At 36.9% G+C, this 15,698-nt stretch overlaps 1 protein-coding gene across 6 annotated transcripts in view; it reads left to right on the forward strand.

The window, feature by feature from the left end:
* LOC139976824 (uncharacterized) overlaps window positions 1–15,698 on the forward strand; it is a 59,893-nt gene that overhangs the window by 40,773 nt on the left and 3,422 nt on the right. For all 6 annotated transcript variants that reach the window (XM_071985635.1, XM_071985634.1, XM_071985632.1 and 3 more), the window contains 12 exons: window positions 38–1,761; window positions 2,333–2,535; window positions 3,253–3,329; window positions 3,558–3,619; window positions 3,800–3,860; window positions 4,645–4,968; window positions 5,247–5,470; window positions 6,244–6,381; window positions 6,726–6,863; window positions 7,346–7,465; window positions 13,194–13,431; window positions 13,860–13,933. In XM_071985635.1, coding sequence (XP_071841736.1) covers window positions 38–1,761; window positions 2,333–2,535; window positions 3,253–3,329; window positions 3,558–3,619; window positions 3,800–3,860; window positions 4,645–4,968; window positions 5,247–5,470; window positions 6,244–6,381; window positions 6,726–6,863; window positions 7,346–7,465; window positions 13,194–13,431; window positions 13,860–13,882 — 3,332 coding nt within the window. In that variant the 3' untranslated portion in view covers window positions 13,883–13,933. The remainder of the gene's footprint in view (window positions 1–37; window positions 1,762–2,332; window positions 2,536–3,252; window positions 3,330–3,557; window positions 3,620–3,799; window positions 3,861–4,644; window positions 4,969–5,246; window positions 5,471–6,243; window positions 6,382–6,725; window positions 6,864–7,345; window positions 7,466–13,193; window positions 13,432–13,859; window positions 13,934–15,698) is intronic.

Genomic DNA, 15,698 nt, shown 5'->3' on the forward strand with positions numbered 1-15,698 from the left:
ATAATTTCCCTTTTTTCATGGTTATATCTCATTACAGACAAAGAAAAGTTATTCATTAAATGCTTACGACAAAAAATGAAGAGTTGGTTTGAAACAAGGACTCCTGTCCCCTGGAAAAAGTCATGTCGATGGAAATCTGATGACCTGTTTATTTCCAGCGGCTTAGTCTTGACAACGTCTGATTCAAAGATTTCTAAGAGAGATGTTGATCCTAAATCTAAGATACATTATCGTGATATATTCACTCATGACAGACTGAGAGGAGAGTCAAGAATCATCCTGGAAGGACAACCAGGCTCAGGTAAAACAATGCTTTCATCTCAGTTGGCCTACGATTGGTGTTGTGGGAAGATCCAGGACATCCCCATTGTCATCTTTCTGCCCTTGAAAATTGTTGAAAACATGACAATTGTTCGAGCTATCAAGTTGTTCTACATCCGTAAAGGTATCCCTTGCACGGAAAGTGACATTGAGTACATCCTTGTCAATGGTAATAATAAAGTTTACCTCATATTGGATGGATTAGAAGAATACAACGGTAGGAACAACACTGGAGAATCGTCAGAGGTTATGTGCGTAATGGAGAAGAAAAAGCTACCCAACTGTACCGTCTTAATCACAGCTCGAACAGATTTTGCTAAGGATCTACCTCCAGGGCCAATGTTGAAATTAGGAAGTTTTGGTGAGGATGAACGGAATGAATATATTGAAAAAGTCTACTCAGATGATCTTAAACGGCAAGAAGAAGTTAAGGAAGTGATTGATAACGTTCCTTTCATCATGGATCTTTGTAGTGTGCCACTACTCTTTGTACTGTCAGTTCATAACATAAATAGCTTAGGAATGTTACAAGAAGGACAACTTGATAGGGTTACTCCTTTTGTAAATTCTATAATAGACATCTTGTGTCCGCTCCAGGAAAAGATGGATGCACGGAGCTATTTTACACACCAAGAAGACGGCTCATTTGACTACCAACAAAATAAAATGTCGTTGGAAGAACTAGCCTTTAATGGGTTATGTAGAGGAAACCAGCAACTGGAGTGGCAAAAAGTATTTGTAGATAGATACGTTGCTAATAGTAAAACATGGATTGATGCAGGAATACTTGTCGTTGAGGAAGGAATTCCAGCTAGTTCCCTCAGTGAAGATGCTCAGGATGACTTACATAGAGAAAGGTTTCCGGCAGATTCACTAAGTACAGATAATGCATCAGGTAAAGATGTGGAAGAAGCTACTCAGTCAGGAGCAATGTCTCCTGTCGAACAAACAGAAATTAAAACAAAGGTCGAACCAAAAGAGAAAGTAACAAGTCACTCTCAAAGAGGCTCAGCTGCTAGGGATGTTTCCTTACAGGTTAAGTTTCTACATAAATTAATTCAAGAGTGGTATGCAGCCCGATTTTTGGCTGTTCTTTTTTGCGTTCACTCGCCTAGTGATCACGGGCTGCTCCTGGTTAACATAGACCCAACTGATCTACATTTCGTCTTGCGCTTCACTTGCTACAACTTTCCTCCCAGTTTCGACTTTATTACCAGTTTCCTGGTAAGAAACTTTAAAACAGAACATGGTCAAATTCCTGGTCATATCATCAGTTACATATGTCTCTGCTTTGCTGAATACGACGGTGATAGAGGACAAGAGGTCAAAGACATTGCCAAAGAGGTTTGCGGAAATGATTCATTTACCATCAGCTCTGATGATAGTCGACTTTTACTGAGGGCAAAGGTGTCAATGCTCAACTTTGCTTCAGTGTCAAAGGTAAAGTAAACGCAAGTAGATCTAACTCATATATTCACCTTTAACATCTCCGCTGCAAATCGAGCCCATTCTCTGGTTCGTGAACTTTATGTGCGGAATGCTCTTTTTGTTGCCAAAGAAAATGTCAATAAATTTAATCTCTATATTTTTTTTCGTACATTTGGATGGCGATAACTGGACACTGAACATAAAATGACGACAAGACAACCCGGCGTAATTTGTTATTTAGAAGAAAAAAAAACATTGGCAGCAGGTCTTGCTAAAATTAATCTATTCGGGCTTTATATGTTTGAGTAATACTTCTACTGCCCCTCGAGGGTCTTGTCTGCATCTCGAAGTTTATGCCCCCACCCACATATTCTACTTGTACTTCCCTAATAATTTGGTACACACAGATAACTGAACAACATTAATGCCATAAATGGTTCGTAAAGTTGAAATACAATGTCAAATAATAATTAAGAATTTTAAACTCAGTAGTATGATTATTTGTTGTGTTGCAGTCGCTGTCATATTTTAGCTGAAAGTAGCAGAGTATAAACTATATCATCTTTTTATTTTATTTTACTAGGTTCCTATTAAACGATTGAAGCTGACAGATGTGTTAGAATCTGCTACAGACAAATTCTTGTTACTCAAATCTGGTGTCCGGCTGGGAGTCTTAGATACCCTTCAAGCTATTGAAGTTAGCCGATGGGATCACAAGCTAAAAGCCCACGATTATGAAGATATTATCAATTTCCTTGCAAACAGTGGATCAATTGAAACAGCATGGTGAGCAAACACACGCACGCACTTTTTATTTTATTGAGAACTTAAACGTAAAAGGTTCATGCGAAATGGTTAAAAGTGACCATGCTTTTGTTTCTGGTTCTATAAATTAAATATATATTATCATATGATAGGGTGGAATTTGTCTGTTTGTTTTGTTTGCTTATTATTATTATTATTATTTTTTTGGGGGGGGGGATGTTTTGGAAACGTACGGCATTTAAAAGAAGCGCACTCATATTTGCGAATTAGGATTAGGAAATATAGAAAACTACCCCGGACGTTTCGACATATTACAACGGGAATGGACCAACGTCGGCCGAAAATAGCATTATATAGGCTACGTAAGCGCGTAAAGGTCAGGATAATTCTTTACAAATTATCGAATCACGCCGGTCTTCTAATACTGACGAGAACAAGTGACCGAAGATTTAAGGTCGCGTGATCCCTCAGTCTTAATCGCCTTTGCTGGGTCATGATCATTCCGGAAAAGGATTGTTAGGAGATTCTTTGTTGATCGCTCTTGCGTCTTCAAAGGGGGATAAGGCGTAAGCTACAACTTCCTTTTGGGGGTTCATCCATAAACAAAACTACTTAAATATGAACAGTGACCTTCAATGCCTCTTGTCATGTTAAGAGAAATGTATAATTTATCCCATATCTGAAGTAAAATACATTTGGTCAACGTCCTTAATGTTGTATAATGCATTTTCGTTAAAGCTTACTTTTCGCGAGTCCTCCGGCGGTTGTGAAGAATGAAAAGACTCTCGCTGACCTTCAGTCCAGAAATGTTTCCGGTAAGGTAGTAATTCAAGTTGAATTTTAGGTCGCTTGAAATGCATATTGTAGCTGCAGCTGCAGTTCTGAAGAAAGGCAGTTGCATGTTATCAATTGTTATGTCGCATGTTACGTAACTTTTTAACAGGAAGAAATAATATCATCTTCGGGATAAGAAGAACACTGTGGAAGGATTACAACAGGATAGTTGAGGGCTCAAAGACATGTTTTTTTCTTCTTCTTTACAGTTGAATGGATTATTGGAGCCAAATTAATTCACACCTTGGACGTGGCAAGTGGAGAATGGGCGGTAAGATTCGCAATCATCTAAAGCTGTTGTCTTCAAATGCTGAACAATAATGTGTTGTTGTGTCAAAATCTTTGTTTCAAATATTCCCCCTTAAAAGAATTGTTTCGTCAGATAATTTCTCAATTATATTTCATCTGCTTTTTCTTTTCCTGTTTTCTGTGGACTGATGCGATCATTTAGATGGACTTTAGACTGAAAGGAGCGAGTTCTTACTCACCAGCGGCAATAAAAGCCCTACCTGGTAAGCGACTTTTATTTCATCAATTATCTTATCAAAGAAAGAAAAAAAGAAGCTTTCTTAACGTTCTTGAATAATGAACAACAATAGGAAAATTGCCAATATAAGAATAATGGAATACATGGATCCTGTGCCGCCTATTTTAACTTTTCATTGATACATATTTCTCCGTCGAAGTTAATGCTTGGATGATGTGTGAAAGTTAAGCATTTGAATATATTGTAATTACAATAAATGACCTACTTTGAAGTAATTGCAAAACGTTAGTTAAGAATTGGCGTTTACAATGTGTAATGTGTGTTAACGGTAGTGCCTCACAGTGCCAACAAAGGCTTTTTGCATTATCGGTTTGTTGGATGAAACTGACGACATGCCAGGATGGTAGTATTCTAATTTCTACAGATTAACACTCAAAGTTTGTCACTACGACTGTTGGGCCAGGCATATTGGCTAGCACATATTACAATAATCTAGAGGATCCATTAACTTACACACACACCATTAAAACACACACACACCCACAAATCGGTGTTAATGAAAAGACCCAACCATAAAGTCATTCACATGACATTCTTTTGGAAGATACTGAGCGGCCGACTATTCGTTGGAATATATGATGCTGGTTGAGCTTTGTTCGTAGCATAATACAATATTGATACTAAACCTTCAGGGCATTGATTCAAAACCTTCAGGGCATTGATACAAAACCTTCAGGGCATTGATACAAAACCTTCAGGGCTCTAAACTCTATTTTGACTGGGTCATTTCTTGCTCTTTCTTCCAACAGATTTACATCATCTTACGTCATTGCGAACAGAGGCTATGGTTGATCAGGAAGGAGGGTATTTGGAGATACCAAATTCTGGGGTTCTCCTAGAAATTCCTGCAAAAGCTCTCAATGAAAGTTATCGCATTGAGATGAGAATAATCCCTCATTGTTTTCAGGAGGGAAACTATCACACATTTGCCAGCAATTCTTCTGTGGTGATTGAGCTTCTCCCTGAAAATATCAAGTTGCTTCATCCAGTAAGGCTAACCTTACCCCACTGTCTAAGATTGAAGAAAACAGGTCAACGCAAAGCCATAGTGTACAGCAGTCACCATGCTAAAGGTAAGATCTATCTCACAATCTGCCAGGGTACATATTGTTAGATCATAGCTTTTTTTGGCAATACCTCTCATATCAACACTTTTCAAAGTCATGTGTTAAATGTCTTAATGGCTGATCACGCACTTAATAACGCGACATCATTCAAATGGTTAGACATGTTTGAAGATTGAAACTTTGTTCACAATTGTAAGTCACATTTCTAAAACAAATTTTGAGTTATTTACAGCTTGAACAGAAAGTCAGAAAGTGTCCATGAATTTTGCTTGTACTCTTTAAAGGCACAAAGCCCAACTGGAAAGCCCAACTCGATACCTTATATCAACTCAATGAAAGTAACTGCACAATTAAGCTTGAGAGTTTTTCTTGGAAGACATGTCAAGTTGATGATTCTATTGTTGAGTACAAGGAGATTAAAGTGTATGCAGCTTGTAGCCAGCAGCTGTCTGATAATCTGAAGCATATTGAAGTTGGATACTACCTGGATCTTCCGGGAGAAAAAGAAGTGAGTGCTATATGAAAATGGAAGTTCCGTTTCCTTTTAGAGTTACTTCGTTTAACACAAACTTAATCCAGAGTTGAAATGCATTTTGGACTAGTAAAAAGGGAATATAACCTAAGCATTCATGTGAAATATACATTTTTGTAGGTCCTAACTAAATATTATTAGATGAAGTTGTCGGAGGATTAAACAAACATACGGAGCTTGTACACAATTGTTACGGCACATTTCAAAGTACGGATGATCATGAAAAAGAGTTTGGATTGCTTTAATTTTCAATCTCATAGGATATCAACTTGACTCAAAGTGAGTGAAGTTTGTAAAATGCAAGTTGATGTTACGCGGGTATTTTATCATTATCGTTATCAGTATCAATATAAAATGAAACAAAACAAAACTGATAACAAACTGCTGATCCACTGAAGAGCATGTGTAAGAGAATGTGTAAAAGTAAGTTGGCCTGACGTTTCGATCCTAGAAGGATCTTCTTCATAGGCTGGATGACAAGTAACAGTAAAAGAGGGGAACAAATACACGCACATAATACAGACAGGTTAATGAGCAGGGTGAACACAAAGAAGAAAGATGTAAGAGGATTAGTAGAGAAGGGATGGAGATAAGAAAGAGACCAACATGGGGAAGAGGAGAGGTAGGTGATAAGCTGTAGAGGGACAAAGAGAGATTTATGCTCATAAAAGGAATGTAACATTTCTTCAGTGCATTCTGGAATATTAAATAAAATATACTGAATACAAAATATTCATCTCTTATGAAAGATAATTGCGACGAATAACCTCCAAGTATTGCAAGAGAAACCGTTCTCGTTTCGGAAAGAGGGACGACTGCCATTGACCATACTTTTGGAAGATGTAATTCCAATGTCCTGGAAATGTAATGAAAGAGACAAACATCAGGTAATGACGAGTTCAAGTTTTATTGCTATATCGGTTCTATGTTCTCTAAGTTCTTCAATCCGTTGGAATTTAAACGTTGTATCATTGTGACCAAGCCTTGTGGTAATGGAGACATAACTGGAAACCGCTTAAATTGGTTAAGTTTACACCGTCCTCAGTTTAATCTCTTCTTGTAGAAAATGCTACTGATTATGAGCAAACTGATTGTATTGTCATATACCCGCAAAATGCCATATTTCCAGCAGAGTAAATATAACACAGTTTTGACATTATCGGTTTTTAGGTTTCATGCATTCATGCAGCCTTATTATGTATCTGCAAATTTTCACATCTTTTTTTTTCAGAAAATTCCGTTCACGACAGTAGAGCTATCCGTAGAATTCTCGTGTCCCTTTGTCTTTAAGAAGATTGCAGATGACGAATGTGTCTGTTACTTTAAAGCTGCACAAACAGAAGAAATGAAATTAGTTGTTCCGATCAAGGTTTGTACAGAATTGATCATGATGTGACTTTTAAAGTGCAGCAATACACATAAACAAACCTTATCGCTTATGTCAGAATACTGTTATCAAAATCCGTTGATACATTTTTATGTTGTCACATTTGAAATATACCCAAGATTTTCTTAAACATCCTTCCAGTAAGAATTGATGGCATGGAAACCATCTCCCTTAAACCTAGCAGTGCTGTTTCATCCCACCCTTTCCATGGACCAAACGGAAATCAAATACAAATACATGTGTAACTATTTTCAATGACACAAAATCTGGGAGATAGGTTGCTGCCTGACTAATATGTCTGCAGAATTTTGTTGACAATGACGATGGCGAGGACAACGACCATGAATATGACCAAAAAAAATGATGAACATGGCTATGAATGTTACGTAACAGATCACTATCTGCATAGTAGGCTAAGATATCTTCTTTAGACTTAACTAGCATCGTTTTGCCTTTTTTTTTAGAGTTCTGAGAAGCCATTAGCAGGAGGAACTTACCTGACAAAGCACAATACAGTTGATAAGAGGTCATCGTCGGCAGAAGCCTTAACTGTAGACAGTACAGTGAACGATGCATTCCTGAGGGTAGTGTTAAACTATTTCCATTATATGCGATTTAAGTAATTCGCTTAAAAGATTTCGGCATAATTCAATAAATGTCATTTAACGATACCTCAGATGATATTAAAACTTAACAACATGGGTTCCAACGTAATAGTCAGTACTTGTGAATGCCAGAACACAAACACCGGATATTATCACTTCGTTACCTAAATTAACGATGAGTTTTACGACTAATTTAAAGTGCTAACACCGGTCCTATGGGCGAGTGGCATTTAGCAATAGGGGGGTTCAGGATTCGATTCCGGGTAGGGTCATAGTAAGATGGGTCTTTCATCCAAGAGCAAACTACGGTTTTCCAATCTGAAATGATTTTCTAAATTGAAATGATTCCAAATTTGATTTAAAATGTTGAATTGGAAGCCACCCGACGTGTAACTTGTATTCCAGAAGCCCTCCGCGTTTCTCCTACATTTGTGGTCGCTTTAGCGTCGTAAAAATAACTGCTGGTTATAATTATTATGATAAAGTATAAGTACATTCACGAGTAAAAGTTTTTATGAAGTTTACTCGACAACAGTTTTGAGCTAGCTGTATAAGGATTTACATATATAACTCTCTAAAGTTGTAAAAATTGTCTCCTTAACGTTTTTGTTTCAGTTGTCGGACACGTAAATTTGGGGAATATGCACTGTACATATACTGTACGTACAATGTTATGAATGTACATACGTACTTTACATACATACATAGATACTGAAAAAGTGTATTGTACTGTACACACGGTTCCAATACACTCACTAAGATTGTATACTCCATCCGTCCATATACTGGTTTGTTGTTTGTTTAAGGCATTTATTCACATATTGTCAAGTATGAATCAAATAACATAGAAAATTCTACGAGAGTCAGAGAGTTTTTCGAGCAGTGATGAAGTTTCATATAGACCTATATTGTACATGAAGGACATACAGGAAGCAAATGCAACTATGCATGACATTTAATTTAACTGAACAGTTCTTTTTAACACATCACCTAACACTTACTGTAACACTCACTTGGAATACTCTTTGTTGTTTGGTCAGTTATCATACTGTCAAATTGTTTCTCTGCAAAGTCCTCATCACTTTTTGTCCACTTGTTATTTGTTCACACTCCCCCCAAGAAAGGAAAAAAGACAACATAAAAAACTTATCCAGTCTGTTTTATTAGTACTAAGCGCAATTGGTAGGAAACATTGATTAACTGAGAGAATGAAGAGAATAAACTCTGGAAGCAGTTTGGCCAAGTGGACCTTGTGAAGAACCAGGAAGAGCTAAGGTTGAAAGTGAATGAATATTTTTGTTAATAACAATCTATTGATAAATACACTAACTGGATAGGAGAGACAAAGTAGTGGAATGTTTTAAGCCACAGAGATGCCATCTTGCTTTTCCCAAAGGTTTATAATTTTATTATATTTGAAGAGTTGGGGTCGTTGGTGAAATCGCTGCAAGGTCAAAGCATGGAGGTACTATATACGGAGTTGGCAAAGGGGAAGTAGCAGGGCGGTGGAAAGAGTAGCAGGGCAGGCGAAATGAAGGTCGAGCGGTCGGGCCTGTAAAACAGCGAAGCTAGGGCACTGGATGGAATCCGCCATATGTAATGTGTAGAGCATTCACAAAGTACAGACAGTGATACGATCGCATCTTTACAACTACACTATTAAAAGTATAGGTCATATAATAATAAGCGCAATCGGTGTTCGATCGGGAGAAAATTTTTTGTCTCTAGTAATATTACTTTCACTCGTTTAACTTGACTGCCGACATTCACATCATACCCAGACATCATGTAATGGTTCATATAAATACATTTTTAAGTGCAGTATTTTTTTATGCTGGCATGTTGTCTCGACCCTCGTTTCACTTGATTTCCGACATTTACAACGTATCTCTTCACATGGTTGAAGCGGCTCAATGAAATCAATTTAAAAGTGCAGTATTTTTGTAATGGTACTTTGTCTAGACACTCGTTTTGCTCGATTTCCGACATTCATAGCGTATATACATAGCCTATATCATTTCAAAGTTGCTTACCGTGCAGCCTTTTATTCGTATGAGGTGTAACGCACATTTTATCTGATAAGCTGGTCGGTGTGAGATACGGTAGCTTATAAAACAAGATTTCCACAACTTGGCGTCTGGTGACTCCAAATTACCTTTGACCTCAATAAAATATTGCACTGAACGTATCACAACTACATACTAAATATGAGATTCGTCCAACCTTCCCTTCTTGAGTTATCGTATTTTCAAGGTTTTCACAAGTTGACCTCTAGTGACCCCAAATGGACTTGGACCTCCAAGACCCATATTGTTTCTGGTGGAGGTGTGTATAGCCACGCACAGTAGACTGACCTGTGTTTATCATGCCATAGTGTTATTGTATCAAAATGGTGGTTCGGGCCATTTCTATTGTAACAGCTAGTTCTGGTTATACTAACAACCAGAAGTCTAGTGCACTGAGGTCATCGAAACCTCAGTGCATTTTGCATTCCGGTTTAAATACGCGGTTCAGCACGGTTCAGTTCAAACAACGACATATGTTTAGACAACGGAAGTTAAGGCATCAACGTGAGTTTTAGCAACAAAGTGGTTAAACAGCAGCAACAACTTTAGTTTAGACAATCACAAACGACGAAATAAGTTTTTCCTTTTCGCGTTCCATATACTACTACTTCTACTGTTACCACTACTAATAGTACCACTACTACTACATAGGGCTCAAAACCATGTATATTATTCACTAGCCTGTTGTGCGTCTGACAAACTTAATCCACTTGCCCGAAGGATATCTGTAATAACCCCTATTCTTCAAAATAACATTAGCACTAAGCACACACGTAACCTGCAATGAATGTTTGGCCATTGAAACCTCAGTACAGTGACATACACAGTAGGCACCTGATTTGCAAGCTATCAACTCCTCAACGTTTTTATTTGGAAGGAACTTGCAAGAACTGTAATATTAAAAATCATAATATTTAATTACTTTTTTGAATAACGTCACAACAATATAACTGCAATATATTGACATGTGCATTACGGTGAAAATGCTGAGAGCTGCACGGCCGATGCCTACGTACGTCCGTCTGTCCTAACACAAATCTTAATGCTGTTCATAAGGTGTACATTATTAAGTGGTATGTTATCAAGGCTGACATCAATACACATACTGTACAATACTGTAAAATTGGCTGATTTATCACACTTTTGAATCCCGCAAATTGTCGCCACCGCGGCATTTTTGGCATTTTCTTGAGTTTTGAAGTCTCATTCCTCAGCAAATTAAACATCTTACTACCTATCTATTACACATGCCTATTGAGTCTATCCCATAGAAATGGAATATAAACATGTTTCACTATAATACTGTGCAGATTTCAATGTCATATAAATAAATACTATTGGCAATGTACTGTCTGCTTCTGGTTTGATTCCCGTTTTAATTAAAAGACTTTACTATAAAACGAACGTCAATCAATATTCAATCCATACATGTACAGGGGTCAAGATTAATTCAAATGTGCAGAACATTTGTGAAATACTTTTTAAGTACAGTTGTGTATAAACCACACAAAGGACAACCCAACATTGAAAATATATTTTCTCCATGTTCACTTAAAGAGACAGGCTGAGAATGATTTTATAAATGGGTACAGTGATCAATACCAGTAGGTGAAAATTATTAACTTTAACTAATATTCAAATTGTTATGCATTAACAAAAGCACCAGATACACAGGTCAGTTGGTTTAAACTTACAACTGCTCTTAACCCACTCATAAATTGAGGAAGGCGGAATACACAAAGTACCAGCAAAACAAAAGCTCCAGATCCATCTTTCAAAAGAAACTGTTAGACTTGCATACAAATAAACACACAAGCGCTATTGTAGTGTATATGGTCTCAGGCTGTCTCTATGATGGATGCAATTTTACGGTGAGTTTTACCCTTTAGAGGATACTTAATAACTACTATGAATAAATGTATGTGTTAATACTTTTCTGTAATATTGTGAAAATGGCTGGACTACTAACACGTTTGGTTGGGAACCATTTGGATAAGAACAATGAGTGCCACAAGACTATGTTTACACCTAGCACTAATACACACTGTACATGTACACCCAGTACATGTATGTATTGTACACATTGTACATGTATGTATGTACTGGTTGGCATTCAATTTAAAGTAAAGTCATTTAATTAAATGAATAAAACCAGGAGCAGACAAGTACATTGCAAATAGTATTTGTTCATATACATTGAAATCTGTAAAGTATTGAATTGAATGACCTCGAAGTACAATACCTAGACTCAACACATGTGCAACATCCAAACAGGCAAAACTTTTTTTGTAAAAATACCAACTTTGAGGATTTCTCATTTCAAAGTAAGGCAAAAAACCCTCCTGAATTATTTTGTACAAACAGAGTGGCAGTATATCTCTTCCTAAAAAATTATCAGATTTTTTTCAACATGACGCGTTTTGTATTAATTGGTTGTCAAAGACGACCTTTTTTGTACAGCAGAGCAACTTTACAACCTTACATTGACAAATTAATGTTTAAAACCCTGAAAGTTGTTACGGTGTAAGAACTTTTCACTTATAAATAAAGTATAAACCCTTACAGCTCTTACATGGTTACTTTGGTAAAAATTGGCATCAAAACCCCTACTTCATGCTGAATTGCAGCATGAAATAGCAACTTAAGAGCTGCACAACTTTGCAAATATATTACAGGAAAGCATTGTAATCAATATTTTGTAATAGACATTATAACCTCTGAAAAGAATCAAGTACACTGAAGCAATGGTTTAGGAGTTATTAATCACTAAATATAGCACATTTGTGTTATGAAAAAGACCAAAATCGAATATTTTGACACTTTAAGTTGACCTAGTGCCACAAAACAATGTTCTTGTAGCCCAAATTTTTATATTCCATATTTATGGGATAGACTCTTTAGGAATCTGTTAAAAAAAGAAGATAGTAGAATGTTCAATTGCTGAGAAATGAGACCTCAAAAATCAAGTAAATGCCAAAATGCCACGGTGGCGACAAATTGCGGAATATCAAGTGTGATCAACCGCAAGGTACAGGGTTAACAACACTCCATTATAGAGATTTTTATGCTAAAAAAATACAATGATACTATTCCAAAATTCCTGTGATTTGATTGGCTAATAGTCTCTATCCATTGTCTGGAAACAATGAACACGCAGTATGTTGTTTAACAACAATTACTTGCAACGTTACTTTCCCCTGTGTAGAGATAACGAAGTTTATGGTATAGGCTATCATATGTGTGCACTCAAATATCATAACTTTCTAAGGCCTTTTGTCACATACCGTACATAACTTTTGACAACAATCACTCCTGGTACAAAGATGCACTTTATTTTTTTCTGAGACTTTCACGTAATATTGAATCATTGTTTTGATCAGAAAATATTATTAGTTGAGACAATCTATTAATTTTGTGGAAAGTTAACATGGATGCGCACAAACAAACTCTGAACAAAAGAGAGCGACCGTGGCAATCGGCATATCAGCTGTATTTGAGCTGTCGTTACCATTACGTAGTACGTTTTTTTTAAATTGATTGCTATATTACAAACCAAGAGGCTTTGATAACTTGTCTTGATGGCCAAACTTCTTTGCAGAGATCAATTACGTTTTATACGAATAAGTGTGATTGCTTCTCAGGTTTTGTCTGGCAAATTTTCCAAGGAATGGCTGACCGTGGGTAGAGATCTTGGGCTCAAGGATCCAGAACTTCAGAACATTGAAGCAGATTACAGACATGATGGACAAAGGGAGGTAGCTTACAAGATGTTGTTGTCATGGAAACAACAAAATAGTACAAATGCAACATACAGGGTACTAGGAAAGGCTTTGCGTGCTGCTGGACGAAAGGACCTTGAGGATGACATTCTTGAACAAAGTATGTTAAGTATTCATGTGATAACATGATTTATTTTGACATACGAGTAGTACCTAACACCAAATCAGGTGTCTTTAAGAAGTCTGATAACAGTGGCGTAGTTATAAGCTGCTATGTTGGTGATGCATAATAGGAACTGACTTGAAGTTCTGTGTGTAAGACTTACTAGTCCAAGACATTTTAATTGCTGAACCTCTGAAGTTTAAAGGGACATTTCTCTCTCTCTCTCCACCTCTCTCTATCCCTCTTGTGGTATAGCACTGTAAGTGGTATAGCACTGCAAGTTGGCCTGGTTAACAATGTCTTTACCAGCCTTAGCCTTAGCATCCCAATATGACGTTTATGCCTAAAGTTACCCTTTAATTTCGCAAAAAAAGGGAGTAATATTATAACTGGTTGTGACTGTGAATCTCTTTCTTCGTCCACAGATGAAGGTACCACCATATGGTGACGTCAGAGCAGTTCAAGCTTCAAGTTTTTGCCTCAGTGCATTACGTGCATGGTAAGAATATTTAAACACAGTGTGTAAAGTTACTTCCGCAACAGCCGAAAGAAAGAACAGATTACTTATAATAAGTGAATGTAGGGATTTAAACAACTCCCATTCCCTTTATTTTACATGTTCATCTAATCCTACTAACGTCTATATAATATAATAAAGCGGATATATCCGATGGCCAGTTAGACACATCTCAATAAGTCTTAACTTCCAGGTAGAAATATTCACTTGCTTAGAGAGGCAAATTACATTGTCTAGCTGGGTCGATCACCAGAGGTGTGTTCAAAAACATACAGCTACTTGCAAACAATTTACCAACATATCTCTAAATAATGCAAAAACGTCAAAAAACGTTTTTCTAAACATTAAAATGTATTTCCTTGATATGTAATGACGATTACACCATCTGTTTGTCTGGCTGATCGTTAAATTAAACATTTACCAAAATGTGGTTGATAGAGATAAAACAAGTCTAAGTATCACTCTCGTGACAACCACTCCGTCCATTGTGACAACGACGCGTCTCACCGCTATTACAAACATCCTTCCCTTCTTTAATTGTCGTTGAATTCCTGGATCACCATTGATTCATTTGTTGAATCACTGATGGAGTTGTATGTCACCGAATCATCTAAGTTTTCCGTAAGATTGAGATCGAGTCTCACGCTAAAACACCTAAACAATATTTGTGTTGGTTGAATACATAATCGATCGGATGAATAGTCCAATGAAATTCCCTGAGTGCTGGTTACGTAAATCCTTGCCATAGAATACTCACTTCACCGGCTTAGGCTCTATACCTGTTCTATATTACGAGCACTTTCAATCAGTACTCGTAATATTGAACATGTATAGAGCCTAAAATAGTGGTTGTAGATGATAATTGGCAACCAAGACAATATCTTCAAGTCATTCTGAAGACATTCGAAAATAATTTAAAATTCATTACGACTACTGGAAAGCAACGTTACCGGACAAATCCGTGCAGATTTGTTGGAAATTAGTGCAGTAGTCGACGAAGCTTGTTCTCTTTAGAATTTCACATCGCAATGATGCTGAGTCCCGACTTAATGAGTAGTAGCATAAACTTTGAAACAACTTTCTTCCAATATAACCTTAAGTTTAATGAAACTGGGATTGTCATTTGAACAATTATATAGTTACTTGCTTCTAGTTATATTCCATTGCATTGGGATAAGGAAATGGCCAGGAGTATGTAGAGTCGCTTAATAGAAATAAGCGAGGACGCTATTTACAGACGGCGTCATACGGGGTCCATGATATTGGCGAAAAGGGGCGTCAGGATGTCATAGAACAGATTCAGATATTTGTTAATGAGAAGTATCTAGCCTTCGGGGGTCACTGTACTGTTAGCATAGAGATAGCAGTGTGTTATGTGACCATCTATATAGATGTAATATAAGGTTATGATATCAATGAGCATGCGACCTCTCATTAATACACTTGTGTGGAATGATTCAGCTGGTTTTCCTGCATGTTTGGTACATGTTTACTGAAGTGTTGCCGTGAGTTGTATTGTTAAGGGACCGGTTTAAACAGAGGGACTAAATTTTGACTGTCTTCACGCTGTATAAGTGGTAACCTATTACACATTCTCTAACAATATAAATATAAACATGCGTAAATTCGAATGCAGTAATCCCAGATAAAAGATTACATCGGCACAGAGATAGATAAATACCTTGCAAATGCTTAGCATGAAATATTTACAGAAATGCCGTACAATGAAATGAATCCTTTATATATT

The sequence above is a fragment of the Apostichopus japonicus genome, chromosome 12, assembly GCF_037975245.1.
Source record: "Apostichopus japonicus isolate 1M-3 chromosome 12, ASM3797524v1, whole genome shotgun sequence".
Lineage (NCBI taxonomy): Eukaryota > Metazoa > Echinodermata > Holothuroidea > Aspidochirotida > Stichopodidae > Apostichopus > Apostichopus japonicus.